A 24,546-nucleotide genomic window follows, 5' to 3' on the forward strand; every position below is an offset into this window, starting at 1 on the left:
TTCCTGGACTGGGTGGGCCTAGATCCTGAGATAGTGGATTTTATTTTCTGCTCAGCACACATTCCCTTCTCCCCTTCTGGTAACAGAGACCTTGTGGGAAACCCATGCTACCATTTTGGATAAGGCTAAATTCCACCCTACCTCGCCCCATGTCAGAATACCCAATTCTTTTGGCCATAGTGATTGGTTCAATGGGTTCGTGATCCAAGCCATTCGACCATAATCTACCTTGCAACTTTGAATGGCCCCATAGACAATAAAATATTTTCTTTGGCATCAACAGCTGCCAGGGTAACTCAAGCCAAAAGCTGCCAATGGCCATCTCTGCTGTCCTGTCTGCCTGAGAATAAAACGAATCTGGAGCACGATCTGATGACATCTTTGAACCCCTGGATGCAGTCATATCTTATGTCTAGCCCTTAAACTCATTAATCATGGTAGCCCTTTTGTTTATGCTTGCTTGAAATGGGTTTTCACTGATTAGAGTCCTGGGTAGTTCAGTAGGTTTAAGTCACTATAACATGAGTTGCATGGGTCAATAAAATTGGGAACTGAGTTCCACTCCACGTAAAATAACCACATTTTTGCTATGGCAAAAGTAACATATCACCTCGGGAACATAACTATTGATGAGCAAAGACTCTTTGCCAACCCACGATAGACAGATAGGACAAGTTAGCATTAAAAATTGGCACTCTGGGGGTGCCTGGGTGGCTCAGGTCCATGCAGACAGCTCGGAGCCTGGAGCCTGCTTTGGATTCTCTGTCTTCCTCTGTCTGTCCCTCCCCTGGTTGTGCTCTCTCTCAAAAATAAATAAACGTTAAAAAAAAAAAAAAAAAAAAAAGAACTGGCACTCTGGGGGCACCTGGGCGGCTCAGTCGGTTAAGCATCTGACTCTTGATTTCAGCTAAGGTCATGATCTCATAGTTCATGGGATCAAGCCTCAAGTAGGTCTCTGTACTGACACCATGGAGCCTGCTTGGGATTCTATCTCAAAATAATAAACTTTTTTTTTTTTTTTTAAACAGAATTGGCAGGGCACTTGGGTGCCTCGGTTGGTTGGGCATCTGACTTCGGTTCAGGTCACAATCTCACAGTTTGTGGGTTCGAGCCCCACATCGGGCTCTGTGCTGACAGCTCAGAGCCTGGAGCCTGCTTCGGATTCTGTGTCTCCCTCTCTCTCTGCTCCTCCTCCACTCATGCTCTGTCTCTGTCTCTCAAAAATAAACAAACATTAAAAAAAACAAAACAAAACAAAAAACCAGAATTGGCACCCTGGTGAGAAGTCCATGCTTACTGTATATATACCAGAGCCTGACATCAAAGAATAGACCATTTTCATAACAATGTAACTCTGCAACACGTTTATAGCTTACAAAGCATTTTCACATATTCAACACTCACAGAAATCCTATGAAGTCAATGTTGTAAATATTTTTAGGTTTTGGCCTTTTTTTTTTTTTTTTTCCCCAACGTTTTTTATTTATTTTTGGGACAGAGAGAGACAGAGCATGAACGGGGGAGGGGCAGAGAGAGAGGGAGACACAGAATCGGAAACAGGCTCCAGGCTCCGAGCCATCAGCCCAGAGCCCGACGCGGGGCTCGAACTCACAGACGGCGAGATCGTGACCTGGCTGAAGTCGGACGCTTAACCGACTGCGCCACCCAGGCGCCCCCTGTTTTGGCCTTTTTTTATCAGTGTGTCACTGATCTTTGAAGAACAGCTCTTTTGGGGACACAGATGGAGACTTGTTCATACTGAAGGTTGCTACCAATTGCAGTGGACCTGTTTGTTTTACCATCCTTGGATTTCTCTTAGGGAAGCAGCCCTTTCCCACCGCAGTGCAAGTTGAGTGGGATGGGCCTCACCCTCCCCTGCTCCGCGGTTTTACAGGGACTCGGCTGCTCAATGACAAGATTGCAATTCAAAGCAGCAAATGGCTCGGTGATCAATCAGCATGATCTCAAGCAAAGCCGAGAAGTAGCCTTGTGGATTTTGCCGGAGCTATTTAGAAAGAAGTATTCCTCTTGGGACTGCAAATGTTTTGAACCATACTAACTTGGGATTTCCAGTAGATGTATTTGTCATCACTGGAGAAGATAGAATATAGCCCACACAGAAAACAAACAAACAAACAAACAAACAAACAAAACAGAGCAGAGATGGAAGTCTTTGACCAACCAATGCCTGAATCTCTGGTTTCAACCCTTCAATTCCCCAGACACGGGAACTTTTCTGACATGGTAGTAACGTTTATGGGTGAATTGGCAGGAGTGGGGGAGAGTAAAGTATGCACATTTTATGTACAGTCTACTCAATCTAAGGGCAGACTATCTGTTTTATGGACTAACAGAGGCTACCGTGTGAAAAATGTAAAGAACAATTCAATGAAAACATCTGATTTTTTGAGGGCGTTAATTGGAACTAGAAGGTAATCCACAGATGTCATTCTATATGTATTACCAGAGGGGCACACGCTTTCCCCTTGCCAATAAAGCCTATGGTGAGAGACAGCTCATGTGGTTCTGGATTCCAAGACTGCCCTGTTGGGGCCTAAAAAGAATCAGGTAAAGGAAAGGACAAAGCAGGGACAAAGAGCTTCCTGTTGAGTCCTGTTGCAATATTAAAAAGTAAAAACTCACCTAGGAAAACAAAGTTATTAGAAACTTTCAATAGACAATTGAACTGGTTAATTGCCAACGAATTTGAGTACTGTTTGGTGTTCTTATAAAGTACTATTGTTTTTATTCTTTGGGTGGTTACACTCTCCTCCCAAAAGCCAGACATAGTTTAAGATTTATGCTAAATCGGTCTATCTGATCTTGTCTAGTTGTAACTGTACTTTCTATAGGTACTCTTGCTAAATGAGTGGTCCCTTTTTTCTCCATTACCCCCTGCTAAGTGAGTGGAGCCTGCACTTGGCTTGAGGACTCAACACCCGTTGGTAGAAACGACCTTTCTCTACTCTTTAACCTTCTTGCAGATCCATGGGCCGTGGAGGGAATTCCCCCATCCCCTGTCTGACAAGTGGTGGAGCCCAGATGAACAATTAGAAGCGTGATCGGTTTCCTGAAGGATTTTACGGTAGGTCTTTCTTTGCCTCTTAAAATATGCTTAAATTAGGAAAACTTAGAAGCAATTTACAAAAGTTTCTGACAATATATGTATATATATAAACAACATCTTTATTGACAGTGGACTGGTAAGAGCAGTCAATTTGGTTTTATACGTAACCAAAAACACTTGAAAAATGGAACATTAAAACTTCCAACAATCACACTGGAGTACAAACAACACAGGTCGAACATCGAGCATAAACAGAACAAATACTGAAATGTAAAGGATCAGAGTTCTCAGCAAAACGAACTTAGACCACGTCTCTCAATGCTGTTGAAACTGTAAATAGATTACAAACTTGAGTCTTTGGAACTGTCAGATAGTTCCCAGTAGAGTGGTATGCAGAAGGGAAAAAAGCAGATTCTCCAAGGTCGCAAGGAGGCTCTGTAGGGAGCAGCACCAGATGGAAGGAAGAATAGAGAAGCCCCTTCTCTATGATGAGCTAGACAGTAGGATGGTCACAGTTCTTGACCGGTAAACAAGAGGTGTCAGATACATTCATTCTTAAGTAATTTCTGCTTGATTGATGCTTAGCCACTTATTATATAGACTGAGTTTTTATCTTCCCAAATTTATCTTGAAACCTAATCCCCAGAGTGATAGTATTAGGAGGTGGGGTCTTTGGAAGGTCATGAGGGCAGAATTCTTCTGAATAGGGTTAGTGCCCTTAGAAAAGAGGCCCCAGAGAGCCCTCTTGCCCTTTTACCAGAAAAAACAGCAAAAAGATGGTTGTCCCAGAACCAGGAAGAAGGCCCTCGCTGGACATTGAGGCCTTGATCTTGGACTTCCCAGTCTCCAGGACTGTGAGAATGTTGTTTATAAGCCACTCAGTCTACGGTGAGTTATTTGGTTAGCAGCCCAAATGGACTGACATTTCATTAAAAAAAATAAAAAGTAAATATATATATACACACATATATATATATATATACATATGCGTATATATACGCACATATATATATACATACATGTATATATATATATATATATATATATTTACAAACATACATATACATATAGAGGTTTTCCACATAATTTATCGTGTGCCAGGTCTTTTACATGCATTCTTATCTAATCCTCACAATCTTATGAGAGAAGCACGACTTATTCCCATTTTACAGATAAAGACACTGAGACTCAGTAAGGTCACATAAATGCTAAGTGAAGGTGGCAGAATTCAATCCCAACTTTGAAAATCCCACGTGGGTCTTATTTTGTTAGTCAAATTTAGGCCCCCAAATTAGGACCTTATTTTCACTCAAGTGTTGGGCATGCTGAGAAATATTAGGCATTTTAGGCTTGTGGGGGACATACAATCTCTACGGCAACTGCTTGACTCTGCCGTTGTAGCACCAACAAACATAAACAAACGAGTGTGGTCAAGATCCAACTAAGCCTTGTGTTTGGAGAAATAGGCAGAAGGCTGGACTTGGTCCACGGGTCCAGGCCACACTCTGTCAGTTCCTACTTTAGACCATGAATATGGAGCACTGAGGTGGTGAAAAGATTAAGCGCCTTTCCCTTGTTCCTGTGCCAGCCCCCTATTCTGACCTCTCAGGCCTTGAGCCTTCCCATGAGCCTCCACGCTTTTTTTTTTCTTTTTAACGTTTTTTAATTTATTTTTGAGACAGGGAGAGACAGAGCATGAACAGGGGAGGGTCAGAGAGAGGGAGACACAGAATCGGAAACAGGGAGCCTCCACCCTTTCAACGTATCTTTTGTTCTTTCCAAAACCTCTTTCCAGCCCTTTCGGCCCCGTATCCTATTGTCTTGATTTTCATTGCTGCTGGATTCAACTCCTTCATCCTTAACCATCTTGTTTGCTCTCCACTATCACTTCTTTAAACTCTATTCCTCTACCTTTTTTCAATAATACAACAAAGGTTTACAGAGAAGGAATTACAGTAACAAGGATAGGGTGGAGAAGGCAAGAGCACGGACTGGTTGCTGAAATGTTCATAAAGGATAGAATTTAGAAGAGAAAAGAAATCTGTCACTACTTTCCTTCTACCTTTTCTATGATTTTCTTGTCATACAATAGAGTAACAATAAAAACTGACATTTGCATAGCGTTTGGCTAAATATTTATTTCAACTTTTGCTTTTCCAATCCCACTGCTGGTTTTTGGTCACCCAAATAACTTATGTTATCATTGTGGTTTCATGTCTTTTCTACCTTCTTTAAAAAAAAAATTTTTTTTTAATGTATGTTTATTTTTGAGACAATGCGAGAGACAGAGTGCAAGCAGCAGAGGGGCAGACAGAGGGAGACACAGAATCCGAAGCGGGCTCCAGGCTCTGAGCCGTCAGCCCAGAGCCCGACGCGGGGCTTGAACTCACGAACCGTGAGATCGTGACCTGAGCCGAAGTCGGACGCTTAACCGACTGAGCCACTCAGGCACCCCTCTACCTTCTTTGGGGCTTTGGGATGTAGCAAAGACCAACACACATATCGGGAGAACAGTAGTAACAACAAAAAGTGTGGACAGACTTTTAAGAGCCAGAGAAATGGCAACCTCTTCTTCATGGAGGGAGGCTGCTTATCCTCCAATGAGTCACTGCCTTGTGAACTAATTTCCATATCTGACAGGAAGGTGTGTCCTTGTGTCTCACAGTTGCTTCAATTATTCTTCTTGACTGGGACCCTAAATATAATAACACATCGAACTCATCAACTTTTCAGACCCTCAACATCCCAGGGGCCTTTTCTCAATGCGACATAGTTTACAGAAAGCAGAATAATGTAAAGAAATGAAATCTTCACGTGAGTATAAAAACCAACCAACCAACCAACCAACCAACCAGGATTCCTTCAATGCCAAAGATGAGAAAAGAGGCATTTGACTGAAAACTACAGTTAAGACGTTGATCCATTCTCAACTTCAGGGTATTTCCAAGGAAGTAGAAAAAGAAGATCTACACAGTAGAGGGTAACAATTATCTAAACTGATGACCAGCATAATCTTAAATGAATGTGACTTGGAACCTGCTGTAAATACATTCTATTTATGTGCATCAAATGAGACAGTAGCCTTTGGGGCAAGGAGAGGATCCAAAGCATATTTCAACTTTTAACCTTTAAATTTTATAGCTAATACAAAAGAAATGACCCTCTCTGGAGAAATGACACTACCTGTATTATCTGGAGATCTACTTTGGATCCAGAGGAACAACTCTGTGCCTTCCTGATGATAAAGATATGGGTCCTCTGCCTAAGTTAACAAACAAGAATTTCCGTACAGAATGAGAAGCTATAAACAGGGCTTTGATGTGACAAAGAGAGGGAGGACCCAGATTTCACCACAATTATATTGCTATCCACTCCCAAGGATTTCTTGAATTTCCACAAAAGGGTATTTGGTGGGGGTAGGGGGGAAGGGGATCAAAATTTGAGATCCCTAGCTAGAAGCTTTCATACTGATTCAATCAGTAGATAGAAGGAACATTCTGTTTATGGCTCAAAACTATGTATTATGCAAGTAAAATCAGATGCATACACGATTGGTCCTCCAGCAGCATTTTATGGGTATTCCACCTAAATGCTCAGGTATTTAACACAGTGATAAAACCAACTTACATTTCTTCACATTCAGTAATTTTTCAGAGTTGCTCTTCAGTATGAATTCTTTGATGTCTGATGAGGGATGAACTGCACTTAAAGCTTTTCCCACATTCGTCACACCTGTAAGGCTTCTCTCCAGTATGAGTTCTCTGGTGTTGAATAAGAGCTGATGAATGAATGAAGGCTTTCCCACATTCATTACATTTGTACGGTTTCTTTCCAATATGAATTCTTTGATGTTTAGCAAAATTTGAGCTCCGGCTGAAGGTTTTCCCACATTCGTTACACTCATAGGGTTTCTCTCCAGTATGGATTCTCTGATGCTGAACAAGATGTGTGCTCTGACTAAAGGTTTTTCCACATTCGCTACATTCATATGGCTTTTCTCCAGTATGAACTCTCTGATGTTTAGTAAGGGATGAGCAGTGGCTAAAGGCTTTCCCACATTCCTGACATTTGTAGGGTTTCTCTCCAGTATGAGTTCTTTGATGTTTAATAAGAGCTGAGGAATGAATGAAAGCTTTATCACATTCATTACATTCATACGGCTTCACTCCAGTATGAATCAACTGATGCTGTACCAGATGTGTACTTCGATTAAAACCTTTTCCGCATTCATTGCATTCATACGGTCTCTCCCCAATGTGAATTCTCTGATGTATCGCGAGGGATGAGCTTTCTGTGAAGGCCTTCTTGCATTCACTGCATTCAAAGAGAATTCTGGTATGAGTTCTCTGATGTTTAGTTAAATTAGCTCTGTGGCTAAAAGATTTCCCACATTCATTACAGCTATAGGGTTTCTCTCCAGTATGGACTCTCTGGTGTCGAATAAGCACCGAATGGTAAGTGAAGAGCTCCCCGCAATCGTTACATTTATGAGGTTTTTTCTCTTTACAGGTTCTTTGCTTTTTCATTAAGTTTGATTTCGGTTTCAACCTCTTTCCAAGTGTATGGAAGGCATAAGATCCTTTGGGAACTCTGTCTTGAGTGAGAAGAACAGACTTCTGACCAAAGTTTTTCCAATATACGTCATGCTCATGAGCTCCTTCTTCGGGGAGTGAATTCACATGGGTGAACATATCTCTCAAGGGTCTCTCCTGGTTTCCTTGCTGATTCTCTAACCAATTTTCACATTCAAGAGTTGTTTCCAAGCTGGAGTCATAGACACCGTTTCCTGTCAGTCTGTCTATTACTGTGGCTTGGCATGATTCTTCTTTGGAAATATCTTGCGCTGAAGTTGAATCTTTGCCCTCAGGTTTAGCCTCCAGGTCTGAAAGAAATTGGAAATGCAAATTTCCTTCGTTTTCAGTGCTCAACAAAAAGCAGTTCTGTAATAGCTAATGAAGATGAAACGCATGCTTTCGAGGAGTAGGTGGATTTGACTTTCATAAAATGATTTGCAAAGAGAAGCAAATGAAAGGAAACAAATGCACAGACGTGGAGAGAATGAGGAGACCTTATCCAGGACAGTCAAAAGGGGATAAAGATGACCAGAAATACAGGAGAAGGAGAGATTCAGATATGGAGCAATAATACATCACTGGATGAGCAGGTACTGAGCACACTAGATCAGCAGAGGGGAGAAAAATTCTTACTGAACATCGACTTCTGTAATAAATACACGGTTATCACTTCAGTGTAGAGGATGGTCATGACGCCTAGGTTTCCAGACACCCAGTCCTACTCGTGTCCAAATACGCGTCCCATTTCCAGTCTAATCTTCCCTAACAATGCTTTTATAATACACCTCTGATCAAAAATCTATGATCGCCCAAAGATATAAAGGCAAATATATGAAATTATACTTACACAAGACTCATTATAACACTAGATGAGACAGCAAAAGACTGGTAAATCTTAATATCCTACCTATACAACAGAGAACTCATTAAACACATGATGATATAGACATACAACTGGAAAATCTTAATATTCTACTGTAGAGAACTCATTAAATACGCTATGATGTAGGCATAAAATGGAGTACTAGGCGACTTTTTAAAAAGTCAGAAAGGTTTCCATATATAGGTATGAAGTTCTCTCCAGGATAGAGTAAATAATTAAAAAAAAAAAAACCAGCAGGCTGCAAGTAAGGGTGTATAGTTTGCTACTTTTTGTGTAGGAAAAAAGGGGGGGGTAGGGAGATACAAATATACATACATATTTAGTTATATCTTCAAAAACCAAGGACAGATTAATGAAATACTAGTAAAAATGGTTGCCTATGGGGAAAGTATCAGAATAGAAGAGGGCAGGGATGGAAGCTAGATCTCTTTATTTTTTTTTTTTTAATTTTTTTTTTTAACGTGTATTTATTTTTGAGACAGAGAGAGACAGAGCATGAACGGGGGAGGGGCAGAGAGAGAGGGAGATACAGAATCGGAAGCAGGCTCAAGGCTCTGAGCCATCAGCCCAGAGCCCGACGCGGGGCTCGAACTCACGGACCGTGAGATCGTGACCTGAGCTGAAGTCGGACGCTTAACCGACTGAGCCACCCAGGCACCCCTAGATCTCTTTAAACATATTAGAATTTTTACATCCAATATAAAACTACTTCATAAAGCTAAAATAATTTAAAGAGTGTGCGTCAAAGGAATAGATTGGTCAGTCAAACAGGAGAGCAACTTCCGAAAGAGTCAAGGATGTGCGGCTAAAAACAATACAAAGGTGATATTTCAGTCAGTCAGTAAAAGGTAATTTGTTTTCCAACAAATGGCGCTATGACAACTGATTAAACATTTAGAAGAAAATTAAGTTAAGGGCGCCTGGGTGGATCAGGTGGTTAAGTGTCCGACTTTGGCTCAGGTCGTGATCTCCTGGCTCATGGGTTTGAGCCCGGCCTCAGGTTCTGTGCTAACAGCTCAGAGCCTGAAGCCTGCTTCAGATTCTGTCTCCCTCTCTCTCTGCCCCTCCTCCCCTGCTTACGCTTTCTCTCTCAAAAAGAAACATTAAAAAAATTTTTTTTTACGTTATGGTTTAAAAAATAATTGTATAATGTAATGTCTCAATACTCAGAAGATCTGCATAACTCAATGAACCACTATTTTCGAAAAGATCAGTAGATTTTTAACAAGAGTACGAAAAATTCATAGATCTGATTTCAGATAGTACATTGTATCTCACCTTTAAGAAACTACCGCTTGTCCAGTTTCAGTGTGGATCAGAACAGCCACACTTATCTGAAAACACCTATAAAATACTCCTCTCTTTTCCAACTATATATTGGAGTGAGGCTGGATTTCTTTCACACAAATCAACCAGAACAACATATCACAACAAACTGCATTCAGAAGCAGGAAAATACAGATTTACAAAAATGTAAAAGTGAGTTTTCAGTACTTTTTTTTTCAGCAAATAGTTGTTTTCATAAAAATTATATCATTTGCATTAACATGTAATGGGTTTATAATTGCTTTTTTTTTTTTTTAAGTTTATTTTTATTTTTGAGACAGAGAGAGACCAGAGCATGAACGGGGGAGGGTCAGAGAGAGCGGGAGACACAGAATCGGAAACAGGTTCCAGGCTCTGAGCCATAAGCCTAGAGCCCAACGCTGGGCCCGAACTCACGGACCGCGAGATCGTGACCTGAGCCGGAGTCGGATGCTCAACCGACTGAGCCACCCAGGCGCCCCTATAATTGCTTTTTTACATATAATTTTTTTTAGTATTTATTTTTGAGAGAGACAGAGCGCGAGTGGGGGAGGGACAGGAAGAGAGGGAGACACACAATCTGAAGCAGGCTCCAGGCTCCGAGCTGTCAGCACAGAGCCCGATGCGGGGCTCGAACTCACGAACTGTGAGATCATGACCTGAGCTGAGTCGTATGCTTAACCAACAGAGCCACCCAGGCGTCCCTTTTTTTTTATTTTAGAGACAGAGACAGAGACAGAGAGAGAGAGTGAGTGCACATGAGTGGGGGAGAGGGGCAGAGGGAGAGAGAGAATCTTAAACAGGCTCCATGCTCGGCACGGAGCCCTACATGGGGCTCAATCCCATGACCCTGGAAAATCAAGAGCTAGTCAACTGACTGAGCCCCCCAGGTGCCCGTGTAATTGTTACTTTTTTTTCCTATTTTTTTTTAATGTTTATTTATTTACTTTTGATAGAGATAGAGTGTGTGTGTGTGGGGGGGAGGGGTTGCAGACAGAGAAGGAGATACAGAATCTTAAGCAGGCTCCAGGCTCCGAGCTATCAGCACAGAGCCTGATGTGGGGCTCAAACCCAAAAACCGTGAGATCGTGACCTGAGCTAAAGTCAGATGCTTAACCCACTGAGCCACCGAAGTGCCCCTATTTTTTTTCCCTAAAGTTTATTTATTTTGAGAGAGACAGAGACAGTGTGAGTGGGGGAGGGGCAGAGAGAGAGCGAGAGAGAGAGAGAATCCCAAGCAGGCTCTGCCCTGCCTGGTGCGCAGGACCTGATGCGGGGCTTGAACTCACGAAACTGTGAGATCATGACCTAAGCCAAAACCAAGAGTCGAACGCTTAACTGACTGGGCCACCCAGGCGTCCCCTATTTTTGTTATTTTTAAATGAATAACTTAATAGTTTAAATTGCTTTCAGTTTCATTTCTAATACAGGAAGTATTGGTAAATATAAACCACATAAACAAAAGCTCGTGAGGGTCGTCAATAATCTTAAACTGGATCCTTTGACGCCAGAGTACCTAACTAAGAACTGCTAAGAGTACAGAAACAGGGAGAGTATGTGTGAGATAAGGTTGGAATGATGACGAAAAGCCAGACTTTACAAGACTTTGTCGACCTCAAGGAATTTGATTGTTTTCTAAGAGCAACAGGAAGACACTTCAATGTTTCAAGCAAAAAGATGACACCATCAGATTTGTATTTTGAAAACATCACTCTCACTGTAATATAAAGAATGGTGGAAATCTATGGGGGCAAAGGTAGAACTGAGATTATCTGGGTAGTCCAGGCAAACAAAAGGGAGACGGAGGGATGCTAAGAATGAAGAAATATTTACAATAAAATTAGATCAATGCAGTGACAAATTGGAAAAGGAGAGAGAGGGAAGGGTAGAAACCGTTCACAGATTTCTGGCTTGTGCAATTTGATAAGACAGCGGGTGTCGTTAAGACAATGATTGGAAAAGGATTCTCCTGGGTGGATGGAGAATTTGGGCATATATCAGGCAACCAGTTTCAAACGTGCTGTATTGAGGCGTCTTAAACATAAGCAAATAAAGACATCAAATAGTTACACAGATGTTTAGAACAGTTGGCCCAAGGAGAGGTCTAGGCTGGAAATACAAATTTGGGATTCATCTAGATAGTGATATCATTTGGTTGTGGGAGAAAATAGAGGCTGCAAACAGGTGGCCAGTGGGACAAATCTGACCCTCAGACTTACTGTATTTGGCCCACCCTATTTATACAGATTTTTTTAAGTTTTATGTATTTATTTTTAGAGAGAGTGGGAGGGAGGGGCAGAGAGAAAGACAGAGAGACAGAGAGAATCCCAAGCAGGCTCCAGACTGTCAGCACAGACCCTAACAAGCGGGGATTGAACTCACGAACTGCAAGATCATGACTTGAGTCAAAATCAAGAGTTGGATTGACTTCAAATTCTTTTTAAATGTTTTTATTTATTTTTGAGAGAGAGAGAGCGCACAAACATGGGAAGGACAGAGAGAGAGAGAGGGAGTCACAGAATCTGAAGCAGGCTCCAGGCTCCGAGCTGTCAGCACAGAGCCCAAAATGGGGCTCATACGTGTAAACCACAAGATCATGACCTGAGCTAAAGTCGAACACCTAACCGACTAAATCACCTAGACGCCCCAAGAGTTCGATAGACTTTTTTTTAATGTTTTATTTACTTTTGAGAGAGAGAGAGCGAGCACAAGTGAGCGGGGGAGGGGCAGAGAGGTAGACACAGAATTCCAAACAGCCTCCAGGCTCTGACCTGTCAACACAGAGCCCAACGTGGGGCTCGAACTCAAAAACCCTGAGATCATGACCTGAGCTGAAGTCAGATGTTTAACCAACTGAGCCACCTAGGTGCCCCAAGAGTTGGATTGATCTTTTTTTTTAATGTTTTATTTACTTTTGAGAGAGAGTGAGAGAGAGAGAGAGAGAGAGCAGGGGAGGGGCAGAGAGAGAGGGAGACACAGAATCTGAAGAAGGGTCTAGGCTCTGAGCTGTCAGCACAGAGCTTGACTCAGGGATCGAACTCCCAAATCGCGAGATCATGAACCGCAGTTGGACGCTTAACCAACTGAGCCACCCACGTTCCCCAAGAGTTGGATTGATTTTAACCGACTGAGCCACCCAAGCACGCCAGAGAGAGATCTTTCCAAGCACTAATCAAAAATTGGAAAATTTAGGAGCACGTGGGTGGCTCAGTCAGTTAAACATCTGACTTCAGCTTGGGTCGTGATCTCAAGGCTCATAGGTTCGAGCCCCTCATCAGGCTCTGTGCTGACAGTTCAGAGCCTGGAGCCTGCTTTGCATTCTGTGTCTCCCCCCCTCTCTCTCTGCCCCTCCCCTGCTTATTCCATCTCAAAGATAAATAAACTTAAAAAAAAACTGGAATATTTAGAAGATTGTAATACATTAAATTTGTACATTAAAAAGCACCCAAAACTGAAGAACAAAACCTAGAAAAAACGTCTGACAAGGATTAAATGCCTCATGTATGAAGAGTTCTTGTAGCTCATTTAGAAAATGGCAAGATCTCCTGTAAAAAAAGGGAGAAGGGTTACAAATAAGCAAGGCTCAAAAAGTGATATGCCTACATGGGGAAAAGATGAATCTATAATCACAGGGGAAGATTTTAGAACTCTCAGTATTCCAAAGAATAAGAGGATTTAAAAAAGGATATTAAGACAAGATTTCCTTTTGGAGATATACACACTAACAAGTATAATTAAAATAATTATTGTGATAATTAAAACAGATTATTGCAGCATGGACAGATAAGTAAGACCAGAGATCCTAGAAACAGACCCAAGTATATATGGGACCAGAGTTTACCAGAGTTAGGGTTACAAATCTGTGACAAAATATAGATTTTTCAATAAAAAGATGCTGAATTATCAGTTTTAAACATGGGAAAAGATAAAAGTAGTTCCTTATTCACACAGTATGCAAACCCCGAGTATCTACCTGCAAGATAAAACTTGAACATTTTAGAATAAAGTATAGATTATCTTCCTGGCGCTGGAATAAGAATTCAGAAAAAGCATAAAGTATATAAAAAAAAAATAAAAGATAGGGCACCTGGGTGGCTCAGTTGGTTAAGTGCCTGAGGCTTGATTTCGGCTTAGGTTACGATCTCGTGGTTTGTGAGTTTGAGCTCCACGGCTGGCTCCGTGCTGACAGCATGGAGTCTCCTTGGGATTCCCTTTCTCTCCCTCACTCTCTGCACCCCTCCCTCAAAATAAATAAATAAACTTAAAAAAAAGATAAATCCGTTAACAATAAAATTTTAAAATTCTGCACGCGTAAGACACCATAAAATAGAATAAGCCGTAGAGAAAAAGAACCAATATTTTTTTTCTCACTGATTCGTAATGGTACCTGTCATATATCAGTATCTAAAATATGTAAAGAACTCCAACAAATCAAGAAAAAGGTGTGAATGGCCCAATTTCAAAAAAAAAAAATAAGGCAAAGAATGTAAGTAGGTAATTTCCAAAGAGGAAACCTGAGTAGCTAATGAAACATACGAATTACTAAAACTCGTAACCAGAGAACCATAAATTAAAAAACATGAAATTTCATTTCACACCCATCAGACTGACACAAATTACTACATCTGATAGCATCACCTGTTGGCCCGGATGAAGGTAGGACCTTGGCAGTTCCTAACGAAGCCAAACATGTGATACTTGAAGATTCAGTCCATCTTATCCTGGTTACGTACCTAAACCAAATCTCAAGACGAATATAAAGACTCAATAAAAGGATGATCATTGCAACTCTCTTGTTAACAGCAGAGAAATTAAACTGTTCAGTTCACGTACACAATGGACTTACTCCACAGCAGTTCAAATGAACACAATTCACATGTATTAACATAGGTACTATCAAAATACAGTGTGAAGCTGTAAGAGAATTGGATTACAAAATAAAAAGTACAACATAATACTATGCACACATAATTATTACTATTTTTTTTTTTTTTTTTAATCTTAGGGAGAGAGAGTGTGTGAGCGGGGGAGAGGGACAGAGTAGGAGAGAGGAAACACTCAACAGAGCCTGACACGGGGCTGGATCCCATGACCCTGGGATCGTGACCTAAACCAAAGTCAAGACTGAGACGCTTAACTGACTGAGCCACCCAGGCACCCCTACAATTGTTCTTTGACGTGTATATGTATATATGTGAGTAACTACACACACACACACACACACACACACACACACACACACACACACACTAGAATGATTCACCCCAACTAGTTACTTCTAGGGACAGAGCAAATAAAAGGACTTTAAATCTGTCCCATTTTTTACTTCTTAAAAAGATATCACACACCTGTAAGAACGGCTAAAATGAAGCAGACAGACAATATTAAGTGCTGGTGAGGATGTGGGGCAACTCACATCCTCTGCTAGTGGGAGGGTAACTATAATTAAGACAATGACTTTGGAAGCCTATTTGGTGCCATCTACCAAAATACCGGCCCCAGGATCCAACAATTCTACCTGTGTGTTTGTCCAACAGAAATGCATATACTGACATACCTTGTTTCATTCCACTTAATTGTGCTTTGCAGATACCGCCTTGTGTTTTGCTTTTTACAGATGGAAGGTTTGTAGCAACCCTGCATCAAACAAGTACATCAACGCCATTTTTCCAGCAGCATTTGCCCACTTGGTGCCGCTGGGTCACATTTTGGTAATTCTTGCGGTATTTCAAACTTTCTCATTAGTGTTGTATTTGTTATGGCGATCTGCGATCAGTGATTACGGTTTGCTGAAGGCTCATATGACAGGAGTTTTAGACAACATTTTTTAATTAAGGTATGTGTGTTGTTTGGTTTTTAGACATAATGCTATTGTACCCTGTAGCGTAATATAAACATAGCTTTTACATGCAACGGGAAACCAAAAAATTCATTTCACTTCCACTACTGCAACACTTGCTTTACTCTGGTGGTCTGGAACCAAACCCACAGTATCTCCAAGACATGCCTGCATGGGTTCATCGGAAGACATGTAAAAGAATATACAGGGCGGTCTTCTTCATTTAGCCCCAACCTGGAAACTACCCACACGCCCATCTCAAGAGAACGGATAAACTGGTATATTGACATAATGAAAGATGGCACAACAAAGAGAATGAACTATAAGTACATGCGAGAACATGGATGTATCTCACGGTCATGTTCAGTGAAGAAAGCCGGACATTGGAATATACAATAGGATTCTGTCTAAATGAAGTTCAAGAACAAGTTCTATGGTGTTAGAAGTTGGGATAAGGTCACCCTTGGAAGGAATGAAGGGACAAGGGTGCTTCCGGGCTGGTGAGGTTGCTTCTTGATCTGGGCAGTAGTCACATGAATGTGTTCATTTGCGAAAATTCAAAGAACTGTACAGTTATATTTTTATTTTGCATTGCAAAATAAAGAAACAAAGGCCAAAGAAGCAAAGTATTGGCACATGTCTGGTTTTGACCGTGAACACGTGTGTTATTTTATTTTCTCAACTGTTATATTATTTAAAAAGCTGTATAATTTAAAATAAGATATTAAAAAAATAAAAGCGCGTAGGTATTGCCAGTATTCTTTTTTAAGCACAGAAAAGTGTCACTTTTTCGCTGTCCTGTGGCGTTACTGTTTCTGAAGACTCCCATACATCTGACTCACCTGAATAGCTGCTTTTGGGGGCTTTTCTCTCAAGCATCAGTGGTTCTTTTCCGCTCTCCAAATTGTAGTTCTCAGATTTGGAAACTGGAAGCCCTGCTCACAGAAAGAAAGAGAGAGAGAACGAGAGGAAGGAAGGAAGGAAGGAAAGAAGGGAAAGGGAAAGGGAAAGGGAAAGGGAAGGGAAAGAAAGAACAACAACAAAAAGAAACAGGACTTAACTATTTGTGATGGGCACAAAGGTCTATTCTAGAGCACAGTCCCAACCCCTTGATCTACAAAGATAGGATATTAAAAGAAGATCAGAAATAAGGGAGGATGGACCTTGAATGGAACTCAAAATATCTGCAGCAAGAGTCTGGGTCTCGTAAGGAGTTTACATGCACTGGAAAAGGCAAATGTATCTGCCGGTCAAAAAGAAGAGAATTTCTCAGGGCACCTGGCTGGCTGGCTGGCTCAGTGGGGAAAGCACATGACTCTTGATCTGAGGGTCATGAGTTCAAGCCCCACGTTGGGTGTAGCGCTTACTTAAAAAAGAAGACAATTTCTCTTTATTTTTCTATTGAAGAAGTTCCAGAGAGACACCGCAGGTGAGTCCTTAGCTTAGGGAAGAGGTAGAGAAAGTGGGACCTCAGTGGCAGCACCAAAAAGTTGTGCCCTGTGGCGACTAGAGTTTTTGTCTCCTTTTTAATAGTTTTCCCCTTTCTTCCTTCTTCATTTATCAGAACCCACTTTCTTAGGGAATTTATTACACAAGCGCAAAATTAATTCAAGGCAAAAAGTATTAAATTAGAAAATGATGGCAACAAATTATTGATACAAATAGAACTTCTGAATGTTCATGTGTAAATATCACTGGGAGACGATAACATAGTTCCTTCTACCCCCGAAAGAACACATACATGGGGGAGTACCCATTCGCACATTCCCACACCCACACGCCCTTCACGGAAGTGAGCGTAAGATCCACACTGGCCAGAGAGTAATTTCTCTGAGAGACTTATGCCACCTTAGAGCTGCCGATGGCCATCTTTGCCGCATGGGGAGAGCCTGAGAATAAAGCTAATATAGGGCAAAGCCAAGCCACGTGATTAAAACAAAATAAAGGAGATATCTGACAATATTTATAATTTCCTGAACCAACATTCTTATGCCCTTTAAGTTAGTGTGAAATAGGTTCCTGTCATTTGAATCCAAAGAATTTTGATACAAAACAAGCACAGACATTTCACCAAGAACCAAGGGCAGAAACAGATTTTCTCTGGGCCCAAAGGGATCAATACTTCATGATTTCTGAATGCAAAAGTGAATGCTTTGTTAAGCGAGTTCACTTTCAATAAAGTAATGACGTCCCCAAAGCAGATTCGAGTCACAATGAGAACCCATCCTTACAAAGCGACACCAGGTTCCTATAGTTCTCCAGCATCACCTCCCTTTGGGCAGGATCCAGCTTCCCCCACTCCTCTGGGGTAAAGTCCATGGCCACATCCTTGAATGTCACTGATGCCTAAGACACAAACATACTTTTGTTCACATCTTTCACTCAACAGACTCAATTTCACCCCCCAATTTCTGATGGCCCCAGAGTAGATGTGTAAAATACATGCATGAGGGAAACGGTTGTGATAAATGACAAGCCTTGTCATGTATTCAAATTCGGAATACTCCAAAGTCACTGGGTATCACCTATGTCCTGGATTCAATATGAGAACCGAAAGAAGACAGACTGTGGTTTGTCCACTGAGACCACAGTTCTTCTGGGAAATGAAGAGCTGAAACATGAACCAGTGAGTCAACAATGCAATTTGGCAGAGTAAACAAAAAAAGAGCAGAGGAAAAATGATGCATGTCTGCATAATTCTCCTGGTGAGTCCTCAATAAAAACTCAAAGAATTAACCTAGCCAATCAGAAGATGAATTGAAATGCAAAACTTGCAAAGGAAGAAGTTATGGAATGAAAAGATTGGCAAAAGGCACCAAATCCAGGTAGGCATGGAATTCAAGGCAAAAAGCATTAAATTGGAAACTACCAGCAACAAACTGAAGGCACAGATATAACTTATAAACGTTGTAAATATCATAGGATTAAGTTTATATAACACAAAATATATAAAAGCTGTAATAAATTATTATAAGTGAGATAAATGTTAACTTTCAGAGAATCTGAATGGAGAGTATATGAAAACTCTTTTTACAACATTTCTTTAAGTCTAAAATTATTTCAAAATAACATTTCCAAAGTGGAAATGATCTGAGATTTAAATAACAAGAATTAAAAAAAAAATAACAAGAATCGTCCTTGAAAAATAAAATGAAATATAAAAAAATCATTAAGTAGCCACTAAACAGACAAGATATTATGAGTAAAAAATGAACCTGGTCCTATAATCTGCATATATATAGCTGAAATGACACTCAACGGGAATTAATTTCCAGATTAAAGGAAAAAAAAAAACCCAGAAAAATGCCAACTATTGCACAAAAGGCAGGAAACAATACAAAAGAACAAAGCATAGCAAACAGAATTATAAAAATCACGTGGTAAAAATCTGAAACATAACAAGTAATTAATACGAATTAGTTAATTTACCTCATAAAAAGGTGGGTTTTTTTTGTTTTTGTTGTTTTTAAATGTTGCATCCTCTTGACAGAAAGGGCTCTCAAAAAAAAAAAAAAAAAAAATCCAAAGTTGGGATGAGAGGGAAGTGAAATATACACCACACTGTTATCCTCAGCAGGGAGAAGTGGGGGACTGAATCAGGGAAAGTAATATTACCTTTATCTTTATAAATGTCTGTGCTGTTCACCTGGTTACAGCGAGCAAGAATTAAAACTTTAATCTTTTAAGAAATCTAGTAAGTTAAAGACAAAAAATAGCCCAGGAAAATTCTAGTAAGAAAGTTGCAAAGTTGGCATCAAGCAAAATCTAATGCATTGCAAAAGACATTTAAAAAAAAAAAAATTCCATAAAAGGTTTAATCCACCCGGAAGTGATAACAATCCTGAATCCATTATCAAAGTGTGGAAATATATAAAGCGCTCACCTTTCCCTTGGTACCTATATTCCTCTGGCTGCTATGCTTGGCTACTTTTAGTATAGTTCAGGTGGTATTAATTCCATCCCTGACTCATGGGTGGGACATATATTTATAAGGGTATGTGCAGGTATATCCCCTAGGTCTAACCAGTTGGAAAATTACCATCAGATCTGGCCAATAACGATGCCAGAATGTGCCTAGTGCCCATTAAAGAGTTAATTCCAGGACTTGTTGGAACGAGTAGGAGAGAAAATGCCTTTTTTTTCTCTGGTCTTCAACACGGGAAGATGTAAGCCTAAATATGTTAGGAGCCAGCACTAGGAAAAAAAGTCTGCTTGACAGCGAAACCCAATGAGAGAGGGAAAAAAAGGTCACTGAAATGGATAGAGTAAGTTCTAATAATACTGTTTGAACTGTATACCAAGCTTGGATGTTTCACTTATGTTAGTCAATAACTCTTTTTGCTTAAGCCAGTTTTGAGTTTTCATGAGCTGCATCTTAAAACTTTTTTTATTTTTTTATTTTTTAAATTTTTTTTTAATTTTTTCATCTCAAAACTTCTTGACTAATACATGCTTTGAGATTCATGTAAGGCAGTGGAGAAACCAAGGGAGACAAGCAAGTATATAGAAGGATCGTGAGAAGGGGTGCTCAGCCCGAAGAGCGTGTGACTCTTGATCTCGGGGTAGTGAGTTCGAGACCCATGTTTGGTGTAGAGATTGCTTAGATAAATAAAAAACTAAAAAACTTTAAGGAAAAAAAAAAAAAAGGATCCTGAGAAGTCACTTTTCAAACAGTACGAATGTGCCAGTGTCTACTTTTTCGCTTCGGATTATAGTAGCAAAAAGAAAGGCTAATTGAGGTATGCCACACACATCATGGGGAGCTCTGTCTTCTCCCCAACTTTTCAAAATACAAATAGTTAAGAGACTAATACACTGTTTGCCCACACAGTCCAACCACCACTCGAATTCAACAATTCTTAGTATTTTCCCTAGTGAAGGGAGGCGGATGGGGAAGTAAGCTGCAGACGTAACACTTCACCTCTAAAATACTTCAACATTCATCAATTTGGAGGGCTGGATTCTAATTCTTTAAATTAAGCCTTCAGGGGCGCCTGGGTGGCTCAGTCGGTTAAGTGTCCGACTTCAGCTCAGGTCATGATCACGCGGTCTGTGAGTTCAAGCCCCGCGTCAGGCTCTGTGCTGACGGCTCAGAGCCTGGAGCCTGTTTCAGATTCTGTGTCTCCCTCTCTCTCTGACCCTCCCCCATTCATGCTCTCTCTCTCTCTGTCTCAAAAATAAATAAACGTTAAAAAAAATTAAAAAAAAATAAATTAAGCCTTCAGGGGGTGCCTGGGTGGCTCAGTCCGTTGAGCAACCGACCTTGACTCAGGTCATGATCTCACGGTGGGGCTCTGTGCTGTCAGCTCAGAGCCTGGAGCCTGCTTCGGATTCTCTGTCTCCCTCTCTCTCTCTCTCTCTCTGCCCCTACCCCGCTCACACTTTGTCTCTCTCTCTCTCTCAGATATAAATAAACGTTTAAAAATAAAATAAGTTCCCTAAGTTACCAAGCACAGAAAGAGCATAAACAGTCCAAGAAGGACAATGCTCCTCCTATGCCTGTTGAATGACAATAAATACTAGCTGGAGAGGGTACTCGGGGTAACTAGAAGACATTTTCTACGGAGTGCATTAGATACCCAAGCAAGTCTCTTAGAACTGGAACCCAGGTCTCTACTCGAGCTCTAGCGGACAACAAAAGCCCACCCTAAAAACAAGGGGGTACGTGTGTACTCTGAGAAATCAGGCGGCGTTTTCAATAATCGGTAGGGACTCCCACTCACCTGGGATCTAGCTGTGAGTCGCAGAGCTGCCACTTCCCCCTCTTCTGTGCTCCGCTCTTGGGAAAGGGGAGCATCCTGGGAAGACAGAGCTAAGGGCAAGAAAGCAGTGATGATGGGGCCTGGATCCATCTTGTGACTCCGATCAGCCAAATTCCCCCCCACCCCTACCATACGAATGAAGCTCCCTACCAGCACCGTAACAGAAGGGAGCCCCAAACAACCCAGGATCCCAGCGTCACGGCCAATGTCCAGAAGCATTGCTACAATTATAACACATTCTGGAAGATGGCACTCTCTGATCTGGAAAGCAAAATAAGTCCGTTTGCTCCCTGAGCCGAACGTCCCTATCAGAAAAACAGACTCAACCGGTTTTCAAAAAGCATCCTGCAAGCTTACTTGAAAACCGGAGACTGCTGTATCCCATCTCCAAATAATTATCGTTTAGTTGAGTCTGCGGTGAGATCTAGAAATCTAACAAGCACCCGGGCATGTAATTCTGATGTAGGAAGCCAAACTTCAACAAAGACTGTTCTGGTAGCACTGGAAGTCAGTCACGGACTTCTAGGCCTGTTTTCTCCTGTATAACACAAAAATCCCTTGCTTTTTGAAATCATAGGGCTGTTGTCCAGACAAAAAGGCATAAAAGGTATGGGAAATACTTTTTGCCAAGCAGAAAGCTAAGTTCTCAGACCGATGATTGAGGCTAGGATGGCATAATCATCTGGGAAGAAGAAGGTGGGAGAAGAAGGTGGGAGAAAAAGTAATCGAGGCTATGTTCACGCCTTAGAAGCTAACATTCCGCTCGGACTTTGGGGGTGACTTTGAAGGGTCCATTGTGCGCCCAGCTGGAGAGGAAAGGGGGATGGATCCCACACCAAGCCCTCCCTGCTCACTCAAAGAGGCCATCCGTCCCCCAGACAAAGGAGACGGACAGCACTCTCAACCAAGAGCCACCTCCTGTACAGGCCAACTGATTTCCCTTCAGGAGGAAGGAATTTGGCCCTTCCACAACACAAGTTCAAATACTTCTGCAACTCTCACCTCTCTTCTCGTGCACATCGGTCTCCATGATCACCACCTGCTCCCGGTTCCGATCTCCCCCGCCAGTTCAGACTTCTCCGGGCCGAACAGTGAGAAGCCTCCGTGGCCTCGTCGTCCTCCCTCCTGCCTTCCCTCGGGGGGCTCCGCTGAAAGGTTTCGATCTGGTCGGGTCGGGTTTCTTCCTCACTCTCGAGCCTGGCTCGGTACCGCGAGGCTGGAACCTGGAAACCCGGGGAGAGCATCCCTGAGGCTGGGTGCCAGGTGCCTGTCCCTGCAGCTCGCAGCTGTCCCTGGGGGTACCGAGCGGCTGCACGGGTCCAGCCAAGGTAGCAGGCGCGCAGACAAACCCCGCCACGCTCCGGCCTCTCCCCGAAGCCCCGCGACTGCCCCGCGCCCCGCCCGTCGCGCCCCCGCCCGCACCGCGCTCGCACCCGCGTCCCGGGGAGGCGGCACCGCGGGAGGCATTCGGGCCGGAGCGCGAAGGGATGGGGCTCATGATCCTCCCTCGAGGCCCCTTCCACAAACGCGCACTCCAGCCCCGACTCGGCACGAAAGGATGCCCCAGGGGCCACCATCTAGGCTGGGCGGAGAAGAGCGGCAGGCGAGCGTCCAACTCACCTCCCATCCCGGGCCTGACAAAGGCTACGAACTTCTTGGGCCAGCTCGGAGTCGCGCATGCGTAAGAAGGAGCGGGGGGGGGGGGGGGGGGGGGGGGGGAAGGCTGGCAGGCCTCAGCCAGCCCCGGAACTACGAATCCCAGAAGCCTCTGGGCGCTGCCGGACTCCTTTTCTCAGCAGGTGGGAGCACACGTGGCGCGGCTGGGAGACTCGAAGGAGCTGTGGTCTCCTTTCCTCTCGCGAGAGTATCGGGCCGCAACGCTCGTGTCGGATTCACCCCGGGGAGAGCGCGGAAGCCGAGTGACGGAGCCGCGTCCGCGGGTACCCGAGCTTTGTCTCCTCGTGGGACCGCCGCGCAGTGCTTAGGGCCGCTGAGGACTTCAACCCTGACGACTCAGCTGTCAGATTATATGAGGGCATGTGGCTTTCCCCGTATTTTTGTCCTCCCAAACTCCTCCTTTGCCTTCAAACAATGTGAAAAGTGTATTTTGGGGAACAGCGGGTTGTATCCCCAAACCGCTGTTCGTGCATCCATAGACGGCTTGTGATGCAGAACACTGACTTCTGTGAGATAGATGAGTTGAAAAGACTCGGCCAGTTTCAACAAGTGGGAGCAGCAGATTCTTTGCAGCCATAACAATTAATTGAAATTTATCAAAAAGAGGTTGTTTGCCCAAGGGAGGGTGGTTAGTCTTTGACTGTATTCTTTCACTAACCTCTAACTAACCAAACTCTAAAGCCTCTAAACTGCCTTTCCTCATCTCGACGAATGACTTTCATTCGTCGTTTGCCCACAAACCCCTCTGCAAAAGCCAGAACCAGAATATGCTCAACTCTTCTTTTTCACGGTCTATCTCCAAGTCCCTAACTCAAGTTTTCTTTCCCACCAGTGTATTCTGCTCACTTGCTGGTCAGGGATCATTCTAAAGCAAGAATATAACGTTACTTTACTGTCAAAATCTTTTGAAATGGTTTTCAAAAACTTTGGGGAAAAATGATTTTTAGTCCCCACAAGAAGGCACCCCTTCTCTGGCCCCCGTTATCCAGCGTAGCTCCCATCATTCACACCCTTGTGTAATCCGTCTTGATTGTGGGTAGGACCGGTGACTCACTGTTAAACAATTGCACACGACAAAGGTGATGTGATTCTAATGCTTCTTGCTAGGAGACTCCTTGCTGGCTTTGATATAAAAAGGATTGATATTGGGGGGTACCCACATGACAAGGAACTGTGGGTGGCCAGCAAGAACCCAAACGCTGCCAACAACCCCCTGGTGCTTGGAAGCGGATCATTTCTAGGATAGTCTTCACACGAGAACCTAGCCCTGGCTGACACCTTAATAGCTGGCTGCTGAGGACCCAGTTAAGCTGTGCTCAGACCTCACCTGAAGACAGTATGAGATGATAAATGCATGCTGTTTTGAGCCACTAAATGTATAGCAATGTTGTCATGCAAAGAAAAGGTAACTAATACAGCATCCTAACTTAAATGTCTCG

General features: G+C 42.5%; 1 protein-coding gene across 2 annotated transcripts; it reads right to left on the reverse strand.

Annotated features, from left to right (window-relative positions):
• Positions 1-4,708: 4,708 nt before the first annotated feature.
• On the reverse strand, positions 4,709-23,117 carry ZNF286A (zinc finger protein 286A). Of its 2 annotated transcripts, XM_049636909.1 has the most exons (6): positions 23,051-23,117; positions 22,433-22,653; positions 21,392-21,480; positions 17,900-18,014; positions 16,511-16,603; positions 4,709-7,949 (listed from the first exon to the last, which is right to left on the reverse strand). In XM_049636909.1, exons 2-6 carry the CDS (start codon positions 22,458-22,460, stop codon positions 6,718-6,720), a joined length of 1,557 nt encoding a protein of 518 aa, XP_049492866.1. In that variant the 5' UTR covers positions 22,461-22,653; positions 23,051-23,117; the 3' UTR covers positions 4,709-6,717. The 2 variants fall into 2 exon arrangements, with proteins under 2 accessions (XP_049492866.1, XP_049492867.1); XM_049636910.1 differs by lacking the exon at positions 23,051-23,117 and having other exon boundaries at positions 22,433-22,838.
• Between the last annotated feature and the right edge of the window lie 1,429 nt (positions 23,118-24,546).

Source organism: Panthera uncia, chromosome E1 (genome assembly GCF_023721935.1).
Source record: "Panthera uncia isolate 11264 chromosome E1, Puncia_PCG_1.0, whole genome shotgun sequence".
Taxonomy (NCBI): Eukaryota; Metazoa; Chordata; class Mammalia; order Carnivora; family Felidae; genus Panthera; species Panthera uncia.